This window comes from Natator depressus, chromosome 3 (assembly GCF_965152275.1).
Source record: "Natator depressus isolate rNatDep1 chromosome 3, rNatDep2.hap1, whole genome shotgun sequence".
In the NCBI taxonomy this organism is placed as follows: Eukaryota; Metazoa; Chordata; order Testudines; family Cheloniidae; genus Natator; species Natator depressus.
Genome location: NC_134236.1, coordinates 115,702,034 through 115,721,844, shown reverse-complemented (window position 1 = coordinate 115,721,844; position 19,811 = coordinate 115,702,034). Strand labels below are relative to the sequence as shown.

General features: G+C 40.7%; 1 protein-coding gene across 1 annotated transcript in view; it reads left to right on the top strand.

The window, feature by feature from the left end:
• Nucleotides 1-19,811, top strand: part of SYNE1 (spectrin repeat containing nuclear envelope protein 1) — a 493,953-nt gene that overhangs the window by 328,438 nt on the left and 145,704 nt on the right. Inside the window, exons 91-95 of the mRNA XM_074948627.1 lie at nt 2,708-2,902; nt 4,035-4,175; nt 14,700-14,867; nt 16,893-17,054; nt 19,226-19,420. Coding sequence (XP_074804728.1) covers nt 2,708-2,902; nt 4,035-4,175; nt 14,700-14,867; nt 16,893-17,054; nt 19,226-19,420 — 861 coding nt within the window. The remainder of the gene's footprint in view (nt 1-2,707; nt 2,903-4,034; nt 4,176-14,699; nt 14,868-16,892; nt 17,055-19,225; nt 19,421-19,811) is intronic.

Genomic DNA, 19,811 nt, shown 5'->3' with positions numbered 1-19,811 from the left:
TTTATGAGATGAGAGGACCACATTTGTACGCAGGATTCAAGATGTGGGCGTACCATGGATTTATATAAAGGCAATAAGATATTCTCCGTCTTATTCTCTATCCCTTTTTTAATGATTCCTAACATCCCGTTTGCTTTTTTGACTGCCATTGCACACTGCGTGGACATCTTCAGAGAACTAGCCACAATGACTCCAAGATCTTTCTCCTGATTAGTTGTAGCTAAATTAGCCCCCATCATATTGTATGTATTTTTTCCAATGTGCATTACTTTACATTTATCCACATTAAATTTCATTTGCCATTTTGTTGCCCAATCACTTAGTTTTGTGAGATCTTTTTGAAGTTCTTCACAGTCTGCTTTGGTCTTAACTATCTTGAGCAGTTTAGTATCATCTGCAAACTTTGCCACCTCACTGTTTACCCCTTTCCCCAGATCATTTATGAATAAGTTGAATAGGATTGGCCCTAGGAGTATAGGGAGTAGACCACCAGTCAAAGAGTAGAGCACTCTGCAAAGAGTATAAGGAACAGAGCACCAGTCAAAGGCTAGTTCAGGTCAAAAAAGGTGCTCACCCTAAGTAATAGGATGTGTTGGTTTATAACTCTGTATCTCACCTATCTGGAAATTTTCCATTGAGATGTTGAGTAAGTAGTTTCATAAAACTTTACATAACATGCAGAGTCGAAAGCCAAACTGCCCTGGGGCTGCCATAACTTATCCACTTCATTTTTTCAATAAATGTTAATTACTGAATATTTTGCCTGTTAGGCTTTGCAGCAGCTGTTCAATATTTAATTGTTGCTCATATGCACAGAGCAGGTAGTGCTGAAGAGAAGGATCTCCTGGGCAGCCCCAGAAGTAAAGGGAATAGATTTCCACTATGTTTAATAGTTCTGAAATATTAAAGGTACTGGGACTCCAGCTTTATAAATAAGGCTGCGAGTCTTTCACAGAGGTCACGAAGGTCACAAAAGTAATGGATTCCATGGCTTTCTGGGACCTCCATGACTTCAGCAGTGGCCGGTGTGGCTGACTCCCTGGGCCGCCTGAGCAGCTGGGGCGGCCCTGTGGCCAGTCGCACCTGCCCCTGCTCAGGTGGGCACAGGCAGCTGGCTCCAGGGGCCTCCGGAGAAACAGTGGTGCCCTGGAAAAGCGGTCCAGAGCTGCAGCGGGTCCCCAGGCCGTTCCCTGCCCTCACAGAGCAGCAGCGGCGGGCCCCAGAGCAGCAGGAATGGTGCCCTAGAGCCCCCACCCCAGCACCTGCAGTGCCCCAGAGCCACCCAGAGCACCTAAGATTTAGTCGGGGTATTTATAGTACAAGTCCTGGACAGGTCACAGGTCCGTGACTTTTACTAAAAATAGCCGTGACTAAATCATAGCCTCATTTATAAATAGCCATTTCACCTGTCTACTTGATTTGGGAGCCAGCATTAGAAAAAAATCTAAACAGATGTTAAAATAAAATACAAATCTATTTGAAAGAATAAACATAGTGGTTGCTGGTGTAGCAGCAATAACTCTGCATATTTAGTTATCACTATGTAAATCAATATGCTGCTGGCCATCCCTGCTGTATGAGTCAGAATCTGCCACCCTAGGCAGCTGTCTAGTTTCCTATGACTAGAGCAGCTCCTATCTCCATGGAGAGAGAAACAATATCTGTAGCAGAAGTGTGATCTTCCCCCACTGATCTTTTTGGTATATTTTAATGTGAATTTAGTGTTCTGAAAATTGGTAGACTGACGACACTAGACATGCCCCTGTTGGGCAGGAGCAATCCTATGTGTGAAAGGATCATTCAGTCTATAGGCCTATTCGGTTGTGTGTCCTTTTGTTGTCACTGCCATCACAGGTGTGATAGTGTGTTTTAGCAGTGTTGAGAATTGGATTGATTTCACACAGACTGCTGCACAGCAATGAGAAAACAATGGCTTTTGGTCAATCCTGTCTTCGGCCTAATTCCTGAACTCACTTTCATGTAGGGACATAACTGTCCAATTTGGATTTTGACTGTGAAGACATAAGCATAAGAAAAATTATTAGGGAAAAATATCTGAAGTTACACATAGAAGATAAAATATATCCACTCCAACCTCCATGCAAACACATGTGTGTTATAAATAGGAGTGATCCAGCATGTATTTACCTTACTAAACCACTGTGTGTATCTGTTTCTGCTGCTCATTGTGTTCAGACTGGTGAGAGCTGAGTGTTGCATTTTTTTTTAAAGTTCCCGTCATCACATGACCTCATTTCCATGGTATGCACCATCTGGAGATTTTCATCCTGTTTTAGTAACAGGAGAAAAAGAGAGAGAGCTTCCCCTTTCCTCTGCTTTAAGATAAAGCATATAGAATTTGCTGCAAATTAGGAATTGTATGTGAGTGTGACATATTCTTCCCTTTTGTCAGTATCATACAGAGATGTGGCTTTCACAGTGCTTTTCCGGTTTCACTGCATAGCTTGCTCCTTTGTGGTTTAGCTGTGCAGTGAGATGCTGCCTGACTTGTTCTCTACCACAGTCAACATCCTGCCTTGCAGCTTGTGCTGTTGCTAGTATCCCGGCTTGAGACACAGAGCTGTGATTTTTATTGGCTGGCCTCGGAGAGGTAGCCTGCCACTTAACAGAAGCTGAATTGCTATTAGTTAGTTTTGTGGCCTTTATATCCTGCATGTGACCCACTGAATAAAAAATGTTTCCTCAGGAGCTGGCACAGAAGATTAAAGGATACCAGGAGCAAATAGCCTCTCTGAATTCCAAGTGCAAGATGCTAACAATGAAAGCCAAACATGCCACTATGCTGTTGACAGTGACAGAAGTGGAAGGGCTTTCAGAAGGAATGGAGGAGCTGGACTCAGAACTCCTCCCAACACACTCAGCTCATCCCTCTGTGGTTATGGTAAGAACTGAATCGGTATCATTAAGGTTCATTAGGTATCATGAATGTATCATAATGTTCATCATACAGCCAATTGCCACAATACACATTGTATGCTTTGCTTTACTGACATGCTTTGGGAGTTGTGGGTGTAGAATGAACTACAACTTCTTATTAGTGCATTTGTGTCACCCCCGCTTTCTAAGCCAACAGATAAGGAATGAAGTTGTTTATGAGGATAACAGAAATCAGTCTGTTAAAAGGAAAATAATATTTAAGGCTCTCTCTTACCTTTCAGGATGTGTGCTGAGTTGTTTTCTCAATGCACCACAACAAACATTGAAAAAGCACTGAATTGAATGACAAAAGGGGCGGGGGGATGCAGAGTCAAATGTATTCTACAGCATGTTTTTATACCCCGGATTTTTTTGAACATTTTTTTTATTAAATATGCTTCAGTAATTGACATTGTTATTACTATATACTCGCATTTATAAAGGCTGAATACATATATACACGCTGGAGTTCCTACTTTATTTTGCTCAGTCCATGTGCAAATATAACCCCCACTGATGTCAGTGGGAGTTATGTCTGAGAAGGACTGAGTAAAAATGGAGTGAGGACTTCAGGATTTGTCCCTATATTAAAACCTTAGAAAAGCAAAACTGAGATGTTACTACTGTAGTATATTGTGGCTTTTTTTATCTGGATCCAATTCTGCTTTGCAACATTCTTTCCTTCATCATTTAACTAGGCCTGAAAGGTAAAGTGTTGAGGGCAGTAGTTCTGGCTATCTGCAGCATTACTCTGTGGCTTTCAATAACTTCTCCTAATGCATTGTGTGTGTTATCCTCTAACTTATTTTTGATGTGTTGGCTGTAGAAACTTTTTAAAATTCCCTAGCATACAGGAGATGGCCAACATCTCAGTAACAAAATATTAGCAGTAAATACCACTGCTTGCCTGTTGCTTTCCTGAACTGTTAATATAGCAACTCTAAGGGGCTTGGAGGAAGCAGCGATCCTTAAATTGTGTCTTGGTAATTCCAACATTGTGTTAATTTTCTTGTTTTGGTCTACATCTAATGCAAATGTTTACTGAGATGATTGACTGATCTTCTTCCTGTCCTTTGGGGTTGCATTTCCTGTGACAGATGACTGCTGGTCGCTGTCACACACTACTCTCACCTGTCACTGAGGAGTCTGGGGAGGAGGGAACCAACAGTGAGATTTCTTCTCCACCTGCCTGTCGCTCTCCTTCACCTGTGGCTAATACAGATGCTTCTGTTAACCAGGTACCTGCCTCTTGGCATTCATTCCATTGTGATCTCTGGAAAGATGCATGGTCCCATTCTGTGTACTCTGTGGTTGATTCCTTCTTCAGAAAATTTGGGCTGATTTTCTTTACATGTTGGGCACACAACTTCAGTGTCCCATCCCATGAATTGAGAATAGTCATCAAGCATAATCAGGACCTGGCTTCTGAATACATAAAAGTTACAAATACTGTGCAAGAAGCTTAAAGCATATCAATTTGGTACCCTTTGTCATTGGCAAAAAAAGACTCAATAAGTTGGTTACTTTTTAAACAAATGTTGAGTGAGCATTAGACAGTCTTTCTAATTCATTGGTGCCTCCGTTGCATTTATAGCATGGTTTTGTTTTCAAAATAGTACACATGATGGCATCCGGCATTCTGAGAGAACGCAATTTTGTACTTCATGTGATGAAACATTACATTGTTTGTGTCTGTCTGCCTTGTGTCATTGTCCAACTGATGGCAAAGTTCAAAGTCTTCCATTGGTTCAGCTATTCAGATATCAACTGTGATCTGTTTTGTGGGGGATTGTGTTCATTCTACACTTTGGGTCAAATTCTGTTTTCAATTATAACTGTTCAAGCCCCATGAAATCACTGGGGTCACATCTGTAAACTGAGAGTAGAACTGAGACTTCTGGTACTCATGTGACCAGGTGTACACCACACCTGTTTTTCTTGGTAGGCTGGTTTATTGTTTGTGCTTTCAATATCATGTACGTAGATGCATATATGCAGTGCATACGAGTTGTACGAGTAGTCTCAACTCCATTGACTTCAACATCTGATTTTTGTTCCTTGTGTCTAAACAGTGTTTTTCTTTATTGTTTTTGTGGCTAAGTATTTCTAGAGTTGAGTAACTGAAGAAGTGAAGCTTTCCTTGACCATGTATTTCTTTAAGTTCAGTACCAAAGAAATACAATGATGTTATTTTATCTTTTTAAGTATAGTTATGGTATTTGCTAAAACTCTAAGCTTCCCACAATTTCTTTCAAAGGTGCATGTGGTTCTAAAGTTATTGCTAAATTATAAAATGATTCTGCTGTACTGGCTAAGACAAGAACAAACATAAAAATAAGGCAATTATCAGTGACAAGCCATATGAAGAAAGAAAGGCAAACAAAGGGATTTAATAATCCAGGAGCTTTCTAAAGTCATATTACACTACACAATAGGATAGTTCCCAGTGAAGCTTGCCTGCAGTGGAAAAGCCGTTCCATTATTCAGCAGAAGACTCTTGAGGCCATGTTAATGAAACAAACAGTGAAATATCTACAAGGACAGATAATGAACACAATGCAATTGGTAATGAACACAATGCAATTCAATGTCAGCTCACTAAAATTCTCTTTTAAGAATGAAAATCGGGTTAGCAACATAGACAACTCAAAGAACGATGGAAGTCCATTGAGAACTTCTGTTACCTCAAGAATTGGAGTAAGAAGTACAAACCTAAGTAGAACCTAACTTAGTAGACAGAAAATATATTTACACAGTGTCTTTCACAAAATATCACTTAGCCCTTAAAAGCAGTAAAATTATTGAGGATGTCAGGATAGATAAAAGCATCAGCAGTCATAGGTTTCTTCAGTCTGGTCATAAATGTTGAAACAAACTGAATGATCTAAGCAGTAAAAGGAGGAAAGTTCCACAATCAAGTGGGTTATTTACAAAATGGTTAGGTTCCTATTCACATGAGATTATAACCTAAACAAGCTAAATAATCTTGCCAGTTCAGATCATAACAAATGTCTAGGAATGTACCAGGAGAGAAGATAGGCTAAGTATGCCGGAGTGCAGCAATTCTGGTCCTTAAATGTAAGTAAAATAATTTTATAGTCCATGCAAAACTTACAGGGAGCTAAAGTAAAGATTTTTAAATCAGAGTAATATGCTAAGAGAGCAGTGATCCTGGGAGAATGTGATCTGCTGCATCTTAGAAAAACTGAGCAAGAACTCCAGGAAATTGTAATAATCTACTGGAAAGAAATGAAGGCTTTTATCGAATAATTCTAAGGGCTTGTCTACGTGGTGATTTAGTTTGTACTCAAGGGGTGTAAATTCTAGTTCGCGCTCTTGAGCTTTGTGGATTCTGCTAGTGTGCACTAAAAGTTCCGTAGTGCTGTTTGAATTGCGACTACATTTACACCCATGAGGGAACTTTTAATGCATGCCAGCAGGATCCATGCAGACCAGTTAGTGTGTAACATGCTAGTGTGCACTAGAATTTCCACCTCTTCAGTGTGGATTGACATACCATGTAGACGAGGCCTAAATCTTTCTGATCAACACTATGTGGGGTAGAAAGGGGCTAATTTTAGTTGTTGGACACCATGTAATTTTCTTTTAAATATTACTAGAAATATTTAGTCCAGAGGAAACATGAAATGGTAGGTCAATTCTAACTGACTGTTTCTCTTACTGCTCCCACTATTTAGTCCCAGAGATTCTTTTACATATCTCAGTGGACACCATGACAAAGACCAAGGAAAATAATCACAATTGTTAATCATGGTTATATTATTATTAAAGAAAGAAAAAGAGACAGGCCAATTATAAATATTAAGAATCTTAAATCCAATTAAATTCCACTAAATTTCTCAGTTTACCAAGGTTTAGCCCCTGTTTCTGCTCCAGGAACACATGGTCTAACCATGCAAGTGATTAACAGGAGAAACTGTTAGTATTTTATGTTACAACAGCAATTTCATATCCCCAAAAAATCATAACAAGAGTTTAAATCTAATCCCTTGGCTGTGACTTAGTTAACCTCTCACCATCAAAGTTCAAGTCTTGGAGATTTTCCTTGAATTAGTTTCTTCTTGAATATTCTCTGTTTTTCTTATCTGTCTGTGGCAGCTTGCTGGTAGAGATGGACTGGATGAGTTGTGGAGTGTTTGGTGTCAAAGGAGGGTAGCATTGGGGGTGTGCCTGTGGTGGTCACTTCAGTTTTTTATACACTTCTTCTTCCTATTTTAATAAAATTATAGGAAAACACACCTCTTTCTGTCTTGTTTAGATGCAGGGTTGGTTGCTGTTACCCTTTCACTGGCTCTGTGCTTTTGGAGTTGGCTTAGGTGACACCTTCAGTTCCTGAGTATGCAGTCTGCCTAATGAATATGCAACATTCTTTAATTGCCTTTGTTCTTCTTATGGTGGGAAAGTGTCAAATAACTGTTAAAGTTAGTTTTAACTTCATTTATTGAATCCATTCTCTGCGATATTCTTTCAATTTTATTAGATTTTGACAGGAAATTAAATTCTGTTTTCAAAAAGTCCAGACACTCCTTATATACAAGGTTTTAATTCTCAGAACAGTCTTTTAAAAATTTAAATAACTCCTACAAAGTCTTTTTTTAATAATTAAAAAATTGACTCTTATAACAATTTTTGGAGAGATGATTCTTATCTTCCAGAGTTGGGGGAGGGATTTCATGTACATTGCCAGAATTAATTAATTCCCTTTTCTGTACATAAATGACTTCCTGCATTAGTAATTAGTTTAGCAAGGTCCTTAGATTCCGTGTCGGTACATCAAGTTTTTTACCATTTATATAGCAGTGATATTAGAAGCTTTGCATTTACTAACGTATGCATTTCACAGAAGTGTTTGCCATTTTAACATTTAAGAAACAAACAAAAGTATAAAATCTCTCTAACTACACGTGTTTTTTTCTAAAGCTTTAAAACACAAGAAGGGTTTTTCTTTGGAAATAAATGGTTCATGAAACAACAAACTATGTAAAACATTTACGTTTTAGGAAAACGAACGCAGGGTAGTGTTGTCAGAACAATAAATCCAAAGTTAAAGAGGGCTTATTGTTCTGACAATACCAAGCTGCATTCATTTTCCGAAAACATAAATATTTTACATAGTTTGTTGTTTCGGGAACCACGCTCCTTAGAATTATAATTGTTTAAACTGCTTTTAAATATTTTGTACAAAGCACAAATTTCAGTAATCACCATATCTTTTAAATATAGCACAAGTGAAAATAATATAAAGTTAAAGCAAGGTAAATTTTAAAACACAGCTTTTCTGAATTTGCATAAACACTCTTAGGGTAATAAAATCTTCTTATCCATAAAGCCATGTTTATCTTCCTTGACATTTGCTTGTCCTTGGGAGCTAAGGTGGAAGCCTCCCCAAATTTCTTTGGTTAGCTTGAATATTTAAAATAGTTTAATAAACAAAAATATATGCATGTCAGGTACTTTTCTCCAAGCATCATATGTATGAAAGTAATTATAAATATATTGTAAGCTTCACTAAAGGCACAGGCAAGTTTAATGCTAAAATTAATAATAATTTTACATCAATATTGAGGTCTCTCCCCTACAACTATCAGCCTGGAGATATTTCATAGTTGGTTAAATAAGGTTTTAGCAATAGCTCGATGAGCGAGAGAGAGAGAGATTTTCCAGTGCATCTTAAGGAAGTAAACCTCCATTTAAAAGGATTCCATCTTTAAGCTGAAAAAGCCTGGATAAGTGTAGGTAAGAGCACTCACTGCAGCGACCATGTAGGGCAGTGTTTCTCAACAACCAGTCTATGGACTGGCGCCAGTCACTGAGACCTCCCTGAAACAGTTTAGGAAGGCAGCTAGTCCGGTCCATGGTGTCAAAAAGATTGAGAAACACTGATCTAGGTCTACCATCTAGAGCTGCTGTCCTAGTTTAGTAGTAGTTAATTACTGCCCCTCACTGTGAACAGTATGGAGTGGGTGCACCCCAGTGGAATCATTGAACACTGGATACGTTTTCTCCATCAGGAAATGTTGTGTTTCAGGAGAGGCATGATGTCTCTCTAACAGCCAGCATAGAGGGAGTGTGCCTGCTGTGCTACCACTTATAACGGTGTAGTGTGCAACCCCCTTCCTTGGTCAGTCAGCCAGCTTGCTGAGGATAGCTGATGCCCAAGGCACTTGGAAGGAATACTATGCAGCTGTGCTGGTACCAGACAGGAGGGAAATGTAGGACAGGAAGCTTCTTGGTACCCTCCCCCGGATTATGGAAGAGTCCTATAGACCAGTGGCTCTCAACCTTTCCAGACTACTGTACCCCTTTCAGGAGTCTGATTTGTTTTGCGTACCCCCAAGTTTCACCTCACTTAAAAATTACTCGCTTTCAAAATCAGACACAAAATACAGAAGTGTTACAGCACACTGTTACTGAAAAATTGCTTACTTTCTCATTTATACCATATAATTATAAAATAAATCCATTGGAATATAAATATTGTACTTACATTTCAATGTATAGTATATAGGGCAGTATAAACAAGTCATTGTATCAAATTTTAGTTTGTACTGACTTCAGTAGTGCATTTTATGTAGCTTGCTGTTAAACAAGGCAAATATCTAGATGAGTTGATGTACCCCCTGGAAGACCTTTTCCTACTCTCAGGGGTACATGTATCCCTGGTTGAGAACCACAGCTATAGTATGTAATTGCCACCTTATAGAATTAAATACAGAATCTTCCCCCCACCTCACACACACAAGAGTAGAACTCTATAGGATGTTTTAGTTTAACATATAGAGGGAATATAATTCTGTATTTGTTTCTACAAATGTTTTGAGTAATTTCTATAGATCCTACTTAAGTTTCTGTAATGGTCCCTTGGTCTCATCCCTATTAAATGTCATGGACTTTTTACAAAAGGGGTACTTTTTCACACCTGCATGGTGCCAACCTCAATCTGGCCCCAAAGGGTCTGTTTGATTGTGGATTCAGTTTTATAAAGTTAAGGGAGATCCCTTGCTAAAATGCTACAAACTACTGTGAAAATAGAAACAAGATCATGTCTCATTCTGGAGTGCGATCCTGACCAGTAAAGAGTTGTATCACTTCTTACCCTGTAACCCCTTGCTACTGTGGCTCTCTGCCTGGGACACCCACAGTCAGCAAGAAGCATCATGATTATTAAGCTGATGTTGGGGGGTTTTCTTTCATTTACAGTCAGTGATTATTTCAGTGTAATCACTGCATTGAAAACTGCATGCTTTTGCAAACAATTTAGATTTGCTGTGTTACTGTATACACTATGAAAGTCAAATAAAATTCAGTCAAGATGTTGTTAAGCGGTGAGTCATGAGCGTTTCATTGACACCTTGCACTACCCTTATCAGATAGATTTCAGGACATTAAAGAAGTACGGTACACTTGAACTGGTTAAGCCAGCTACTGTTCATCACCAGATATCTGGGTGCCTTTTGTCCTCTGCCTTTGGGTTGTTCTTAATATCCTAGATCATGAGCATAACAATGGCAATGCCAAGATACTACTTTTAATAGACCACAATAGAAGTGTATAAATACTAAAAAGATGTCCCAAAACCTAGGATTGTGGTAAATTGACACTTGTACCTTTAAAAAAAATCAGTTGCTCACTAAATGCAGCAGCCTTTAGGGCTGCTCTTAAGAGATCAGAACCAAGGAGAACAACACCAAAAATATTAAATATGGGTGTAAGCATAATGTGTTAAACCCCCAAAGGATTTTAAAAGTTCTTGTGGTGTACAATGTATCTGCAGTAGATAGCAGTCCTTCATGCAGTTTGTTCTGAAACATGAAGAAATTAAGCAAATAGTTTGTTCCTCATAAGCTCAGTTCTGTGAGGTGCCCAACTCCCAATGAAGCAAGTGGGAGTGGAGGAAGCTCAGCACTGGATTCAAAGTACTCCACACCTCATGAGAGTCTGTCCTAATATTGTGTGTATGTCATTCATAAAGAGAATCTTACTTCAATCGGTCTTTTGTTTGTATGTCTGTGATATAAACACAGACCACATATCAGCATGCTAGCATGCACTGCAACTATGAAGGAGGAAGCAATTACAGAAAGCCCCTTTTGGCTTGAAGTTTCTCGTACTTATTTTTTATTCAAAGACTTTTTTTTCATTTGGCGCAATTTTTTTAGGTATAGTGAGGCAGTGCTTGAACTGGGAAAGCTGAAGGGTTGACGCACCCATTCTGGCCACAGTTGGTCTTGTAATTCCAGCATCAACAATGGGCCACAGTTAACATTTTTCTCTCCCTATCCAGGACTTAGTTAACAAACCTTCATCACCTCCCACCCTCATGAAATCTAGACAACAGCAGTAACAGCCCTTTTCAGATATGTTAAGAAACCAAAATATCCCCTCTGCTCTTAAATAGGGGAAACAACATAAGGAAGCATAAGTGCTGCTCTTGCTTTTGGACAGTTTCCATAGAGGAAAAAGGAGGTGGTGTTAGACTTCCATCCCTGTGCAGTGAAAGAATTTTTATATATAAAGCACACCAAAAATACACACTAACTGGAAAACCCTGCCAAGACTGATGTGCTTACATCTTTCTCTCCTTCCTTCCCACCTCTCTGTCACTACTGAGATCTGACAACAGCAACTGCCGCACTGTGAATGCGCAAAATTTACTGAAAGGGGGGAAAGGACAGGTTCAGTTCAGTTTTCCCTCTCCATCCTCCCTTATCTTTAACTGCAAGTCCTTCATCCTGGAACAATCATTAGAAAGTGTCAGAAATAAGTCAGATGTCAAGGCTATACAGATAGGCAGGAAGGTCCAGTGGAGACCTGGGTTCAAGTCCCTGCTCCACCACAGACTTCCTGTGTGAAGCTAGGCAAGTCACATAGTAACTGTAAAATGGGGATAGTATTTCCCTATATCACAGGGTGTTGTGAGGCTAAATGCATTAAAAGATTGTGAGGCTATAGAAATGGGGGCCTGTAAGGACCTTAGCTAGACAGATCTCATCTCCCTGACAGGAGAGAAGATATGATGACTACTTACCCAGTACGAGCATAGGTGGCAAAGTCAGGACCTCAGTTATTTTGGAAGGCAAAAGGCAGGGCCGGGCTCTCTCTTTCCTTCTTGCTTGCAGAGCTGGGGAGGGGCAGGGCTGGGGACTCCCCGGCTTCTGGCTCCTACCGTACCCTGGGCTCTAGCTGTTAGTCCCAGCTGGGCTGTGGGGGACGGGACTTTCTTTTCCCCTGCACAGGCCACTCCTGGGGCCGGGGCAGACCTCTTCTGGGGTACCTCCCCTGGCTGCAGGAAGTTCTGCGTACACACTCCGCTTCTTGCTCCCGTTGGTCCCCAGCAGTGAGGGAAGGATTCACTTACTGTATGGGGAGCTGCCTCCCCCATCTGCCCAACCTCCATACAGCCAAACTCCCCACTCCCTGCCGAGTCCCATCCCCATGCATCCGGACCCCCCCCCGACCATCCCCCACTAAGACCCCCACACTTGAATCCCCACCCTGCCTAGCCCCACCCTCTTGTCCCTGGACAACCCCAATGAGCCCCACACATACATCTGGACCGCCACCCCACTGAGTCCCAACCAGCTGCCCCCAGACCCCCAACCCACCAAGCCCCACTAGCCCAGCACCCGGAACCCTGCACTGAGCCCCCAGAGGCTCCCCCGCTTATCCCCCTGCACCCAGATTGCCCTGCTGAGCCCCACCCTCCTACCCAGATCCCGCCCTGCTGAGCCCCAACCACCTTCACCTGGACCCCCCTACAGAGTCCCATTCTCCCGGCTCCCGGACCCCCCATTGAGCAGCCCACACCCAGATTGCCACACACAGAACCTTCTCCCCCCCACTAAGCTCCTCCACACTTGGATCAACCTGGCAGGATCCTGCTTTGCCCCACACCTGGATCAGGGGGGCCAGGAGGTGCGTGCGTGCAACACTATCCCTCTTGCTCTCTGTGAAGCCAGATAGATGTGCTAATATGCCAAGTAAGGAATCTATTTGTCAAAAAAAATTTCTTGAATCTTGTGTGTCTGTATTGTTACAGACATGCTTGCTGACAGGTATTTTGAAATAAATTACCAAAATAATTGAAAATGGTGATTATGTTGTGTTATTCTGACAAATAAAATATGCAGAATTTTGCAGAATTTTAAAATATTTTGTGCAGAATTTCCTCAGGAGTAATCTGGCATGTAACAACTAAGCAACACTGAATAAATTTAGAATGTTGAGTGTAATTTACTAGCAGCAAATCGCTTCACGATCAGTCCATACAGCAAAAACTTTTTGGAAGAAAATGTCTAATATCTTTGAATGATGAATAAATTTGAGAAAATTCCTGTCCCCCAAAATTTATGATCTAATGGCCCAGTCCTGCCACACTTAATGCCAGTGAGGACTGCAGAATCAAGGCCCAGCTAAAACAAAAAACTATTTATTGTTCAGCATTTCATGGAGTACCGAAGAGCACTTCCAGACACAGAGTATGTAGACATAGCCATTACATTCAGTTGCATCAATGGAACTACCACTAAGGCAAGCCACGTTTATGTTAGAAAGTTGTAGAAAGGCTGTTGTTTACCAAATGAAACAATTAGGTTGTTTGTATATTAAAAACTCCCATTTGTTCATCTAATGAGCCAGGAGTTGGGAAATGTTCAATTTTAAAGAAATAATAAAACCAATTTTAAACTTAGGAAACCACAAATGTCCATTTTTACTTATTTCTTTATTTGCTTATCCGTAATTCAAGAAAGGACTAAACCATTTGTTTTAGGTTAAAAAATAAATTGTTCCCATGTGAAAATCTTGCATGCCAAGTTTCAGCTTGAGCTTTGTAATATGTGAGCCAGCAATACATGAATTCCTAACTGATCAGGAAGTATTTCAAATTCTTATGAGGGAAAGAAGGAAGGCATTTTAAACTCTTCTGCAATGTTCTGTGATTTTTCATTTTCACTGTTGTTCACAGCCAGTTACACTGTCTGCTTTGCTTGCACTAGCACAGTATTTCCCAAAGTGTGCTGCATACCCTGTAGAGCACAGAGGACTACCTGGGGTTGGTGGTGTGGCAAATTGTTACAATCAAAGTGGGTTGACATTTAACAATAGGTAGGTGTGATTGGTTTCATTTTCCTGAGCGGAGCCTCAGCTTCCCAATGTTTAGGAAAGGATATGCTCACACAATGTGGAGGAGTCTGGATTGCTTGTTTGACTGATTCTCTTCCTATCTTTCTAACCACTCCTTCAGCGTCTCCGTTGGTGACTCCTCCTCCCCTTCTCTCTTTCTGTCACAGTCCCTTGGGGCGATGTTCTTTGCCACTTCTACCCCTTATTCCTGAGTGATTGCATCCACTCTCATAGCTTTGACTGCCATCTCCCCACATTTGACTCCCAATTCTAGCTCTCCAAGCCTGACCTTTCCCCCTCTGTTCAGACATGAGTTGCTCTCCTGGCCTTTAGCTCAAAGACAATAAGGCAAAAACACATCATGTTCTCTCCCAAGAGCTCCCTTCTCCACCGTGGTAGAGCTCCAAACCATATGTCAGTAGTTTTGCTTAAACCACTGTGCACCACATTTTAATGTTTGTATGTTTGTTTTTTTTAAAAAAAGAAAAAAATAAGATAAATCATGGTCTTGGATGTCCATAGATTTATACCCTAGAGTAGCTGTTAAGAGAATATAATTACAGCAAGGTGATATATCTTTTGTTTTGAAAGTGCAATGTTGTGCTTCATGCTCGTAGGACATTGCTTATTACCAAGCCTTATCTGCTGAACAGTTGCAGACAGAAGCTGCCAAGATTCAGCCCAGCACATCATCCACTCAGGAGTTCTATGAGCCAGGCTTAGAGTCAGCCACCAGTGCCAAATTGGATGATTTGCAGCGTTCTTGGGAAACACTGAAGAATGTGGTAAGTCCTTTAATGTAGAGGTATCAAAACTGATCTGTGGTATATCCATTTCATAGGAATAAAATGGAAACAACTCATTTAACCTCGAAGGTGCAGCTCTACATACTCCTCAACACTTTTTAGCCTAAATGTTGGCATTCATGCGGCAACAAGAACTGTCAGTTCCACTTGTTCTGCATATATATGATGCATGAACAGCGTTCTGCATATATGCGATGAAGACAGGCTGTGGCCAGACTGAATGAGGGTGATGGACTAAACAGAGAACACACAAGGGCATGATTTGCATAGGTACTTCTGATTCACTAGTGGTGTGGAAATAGGTTTCTGAACAGTAGAGGCTGAACCTTGGAGGGAACTCTGCGGCTGAGTGTCTGCACTCTAGAGCTTAGCAGGGAGTGCATGTGGGGAAGCCCTATTCTCTCCATCACCTCCTTTGGGGCTTATTATTATTTATTTGTAGCATGTAGATACCCCAATGAGGAATTGGGGCCCCTTTTTGCTAAGCAGTGCACATGCTTATAATGCACAGATAGCCCCTACCTCAAAGAACTGACATTCTAAGTCTGAGAGACAATGGGTGAACACAGCAAACAGACAGGGAATGTATGATTGTGCGCGGTATGATGGCCAGTGGTCACAGCATACTAGCTGTCAGCCCATTTTCAAGTGTTTTGTTGGCAGCATGGCAAAGGTGAGTTTTGAGGAGAGATTTGTGGAGACTCTGGTTCAATTAACAACTGTGCCAAAGCCAGGTTCAATATTATTGCTATTTTTGCTGGACATTCTGGCGTTTTCCCTACTTACTTGCGCTTAGAGAGGGGGCAGGTGTGTGTGTACACATTACTTGCAGTTGGTCTATATTCTGCCGTTTTTCCTACTTATTTGCCCTATTTTTTGAAAGTCTGTTGCAAAATAAGGCCATTTGTAAGCCCGAAAATGTAAGTAAGTCATAAATGAGGATAGCTCCCTCTAGAAACACACCAATTGTCATTAATGTCCAAATTCTCCTTTGGTAGTTCTGTGACTAAAGGTATACGGTTCCAAAAGAGGCCTGAGTAAAAGTGGGCATGTACCATCTAAAGTGACTTTCTAAGCATGCTAAGCAAAAAATTTCTTTCAGTCTGTTCTAAGCCCACAAGGACTTTATTCCAACTATGAATTGAAATAACCCTGCACAAAAATCCACACATTTTGTATGGGATGGCAGAGAAAGTCCAGGGATCCTGTTTTTGAGGATATGTCTACACTACATTCAGAGGTATGATAGTAGCTCATGTAGGCATACCCAGGCTAGCTTTGATCTAGCTAGTGCAGTTAAATATAGCAGTGAGGACACAGTGCCATGGACCTTGGCACAAGTGAGGAACACGAGTACACACCCAGGGTTCCTGGCTGGTTTGTACAGCTCACACGAAAGCCCATGCTGCCTCGTCTTCACCGCTATGTTTAGTGGCCCCAGCTGGATTAAAGCTAGTGCGAGTTTGCCTACCCAGGCTGCAGTCACACCTCTGATTGCAAGGTAGGCATATCCTGAGAGGTACTGGATCAACCTGACATATTTATGCACACCAGCAAAACCCAGTTATCCAGTAATGTACAAAATAGCCCATCCTATACACTTTTTTCCCCGGAGGTTCACTTACATGGTATTAATCCTAATTCTTGCTAGAGACAGAGTAGCTATTATGTGGATTGTGGAACCATGCCTGTAGCAATTTATGCACATGGCATGTTTGTGTACATACAGCCCAGAATGTGGCAGGAGAAATGTGCTTAGTTGTCACCCTTTTATTAAAATATGGGGGGTTAGGCATAGAAACTAGAATTTGGCCAACAGTGACTAAACATCCTTAGTATGACTGTTTTGCTATATAATTTATATTCTTAAAAACTGGTATTGCAGACCAAGCTCTTGGCTTAGTGTCCCATGAAAACCATGGATGTAGGAGGGAGAAGAGAGGAGTGAGCAAAAACTTACTTCAGAAGACAGAATATCTGCTTACAGCTTTCTTTCTTCTTTAGATCAGTGAAAAGCAGCGCACCCTCTATGAAGCTCTTGAACGCCAGCAAAAATACCAAGACTCACTCCAGTCCATATCCACAAAAATGGAGGCCATTGAGGTGAAGCTGAACGAAAGTTTGGAACCTGGCAAGAGCCCAGAGAGCCAGATGGCTGCACATCAGGTAAAAAAGCTAAGTAGCTACAGCTTTTGTTGAATTAGATGGCTGTATTATTCCTCACGGAATGCTTCACAAAAGCATGCAAGCTGATGGAAACGTTGTTTAAAATGTAAATTTTTTATTTAGGAAAGAGCTCCCTGAAGACTGCTCCACCTCTTGAACTCCCCACTGTTATGGAGATGGGACAAGATTTACAAAGTGTCTCAAAAAAGAGAGAGGGGCTAGACCATCGTTTTCAGCAAAGCTTATGGGCCAAATTCTGTGCTAATTAACACCCCATGTAAGGCCTCTGAATTCACTGGAGTGGCACGGTGTGTCAGTCAGCACAGCATTTGGCCAGTCACAATGTTTAAATTTGCCAGTTAAGGGAAGAGACGATTATAACTAGTTTTGGTGCATTTTAATCTGTTTCATTCTGATCTTTGGCTTGTTATAAGCACAGATGAGGGTCATCTTAGGAAATGAGTCTCTGAAATAATAAGACTGTAAAATAGCCATTTTGTTCTGATAGCCACACAACAGATCTTCCTCCATGCATGTTTCTAACCTTGACACAAGTGATAAGAGCACAGGGAAAGCAAAATAATAGAGTTGAAATCTCCCATGTAGATCTCAGAGTAGTATTTTTCCCTGAGCATATACAACTTTACTGTCAGAGCAATGGGTTATACCAGTGTTTTCACTTTTGACTCATTTTATCAGGGTTCATACTCAGCTGCTTAAAGCTTCAAATTAAAATCTGGAAAATTTCCATGCCACAGAAATCTGGATGGCCTGTGCCACCTGGAGATATTTGCACTCACAAGTGAGCGAAGTCCATAGGGTGGGAGGGAAGATGATGCCAGAGAGGAACCACTTGTCCCACCCCTTCATGTGGGAAGGAGGAAGATGCAGTGTCCCATCCACCTATTTATTATATTTTAAAATGGGTTCGATTTAGCCTTTTAAAATTATTTATCCCAAGGAAAAAAATGATGGGCCTAATTTTCTGCCCACACTTAATCCACCCTCCTTTTTTGTGCTCACAAAGTCATTGTACATGCAGTTTGCTATTTAGACATGCCTTTGACTGGGACTGTTTATCAATTTGTTAGATATATAAATTACATAATTTGCACCCCCAAATAATTGTGGGAACAAAATTGCACAGGCACATGTGGATGCAGAAAGGTTGAAAAAATCTGTACCCAGACGTTCTTCTGGGCTGCATATGTTTTCTACTCATGTTCTTACAAAAATAACATAATAGAAAATTGAACTCCCATTGTAATGGAAAACCCTTCCAGTATGTCCTGTTAGTGAACAGTATTCAAACTTCACACTTCAGAAAATTAAAACTAGACTCAACAAAATAATAGTTCAAAATGTGACAGCCTGCCTGTTTAGCAGCTACTGTATCTGAATGTTCCAGGTACTTCAGGGACTCCAGTCAAATACTGAATTCAGTACAAGCCTTGGTCCTGATCTCCAAAGCAATCCATGAGTTAGTGTCAAGCGATCTGAAGGGCCACCTTTCCCTTCAATGGGAGTTTTGTGGAATTAAGGAACACAGAATTTGGTTCTTTGTAATTAGAGCCAAACAGTTCTGGATCTGAAGCATCCATGCAGAGGGGCTGGCAAGGGACCATCCCCTACTGATTTGCCTGGAAGATGTGTTCTAAAATGGGAATGATAGAAGGAAGTCCCTATGCAGCATGCAGGTTTCTTCTGAATGTTCATGTCTCTGGGTGGATGTTTTCAGTTCCATCTTAAAACCAAAACCCACTATAATTTTAGGTGAATTGAGTTTTCTAGCTGAACCCATGTCACAACCATATTTCAAATAATATTGTCTTCTCTGTCTGCTATAGACACCCTCTTGTACAACCTTAAATGTTTGCTGTGGAGGTCAAGCTCTCTTATAAAATTTCCTACAGATTGCTAATAATTATATACTTGAAATCCGCTTTTAAATTAACCCATATAATGATCCCCGAATAAGCATAGAAATGAAAGCTCCAATTGATCTTGAAGAGTAAAATATGATAAACTGCATTGAAGTGAGTTCTGTTTTAACACATTTGCACTCACTTGGACCACTTCCATTTTAGTTTCTTATACCAGTATATGTTTCTTCACATTTTTTTCTCAATGAGAAATTAACCAATTTGTCTGTCTGCTCCCACCTTGAATAGGCTTTGATGGATGAGATTCTGATGTTACAAGATGAAATCAGTGAGCTTCAAACATCATTAGCAGAGGAACTGGTGTCAGAACCACTGGAGACAGATGCTGCTGATCAGTTGGCTTTGCAGTCCACGCTCACTGTCCTGGCAGAGAGAATGGCCACTATTAGAATGAAAGCTTCGGGAAAACGACAACTGCTAGAGGTACAAGAGAACTTTGAAAGGATTTTTTGTTTCTTGCCCCACATTTCTGATTCTGAAAACTGCTTTTAGCATATTTAAATATATAAGGACTTTTTTCTTCCAAAGGCTTCAATTGCTGCAACATTCCACTCTGCTGATATCACAACGTGTACTTCAGTGCATGTAAAATGCTACACATGAGAGACCTTGTGCTACCATACTCTTCTCTGGGTTTTTGTCATGTTGATAATTGTTTTTACTTTCCTTTTGCCCCCCGACCACCCAGCTTCTATCCTGATTGATCATCATTTCCTCCTTCCCTTCTATTTTAGGTAATTCTCCCTAAACTTTAGTTCAGCTTCAGTCTAATTTCAGTTTTTTTCATTCTTTCACACTGGGAAACTTGCTCCAA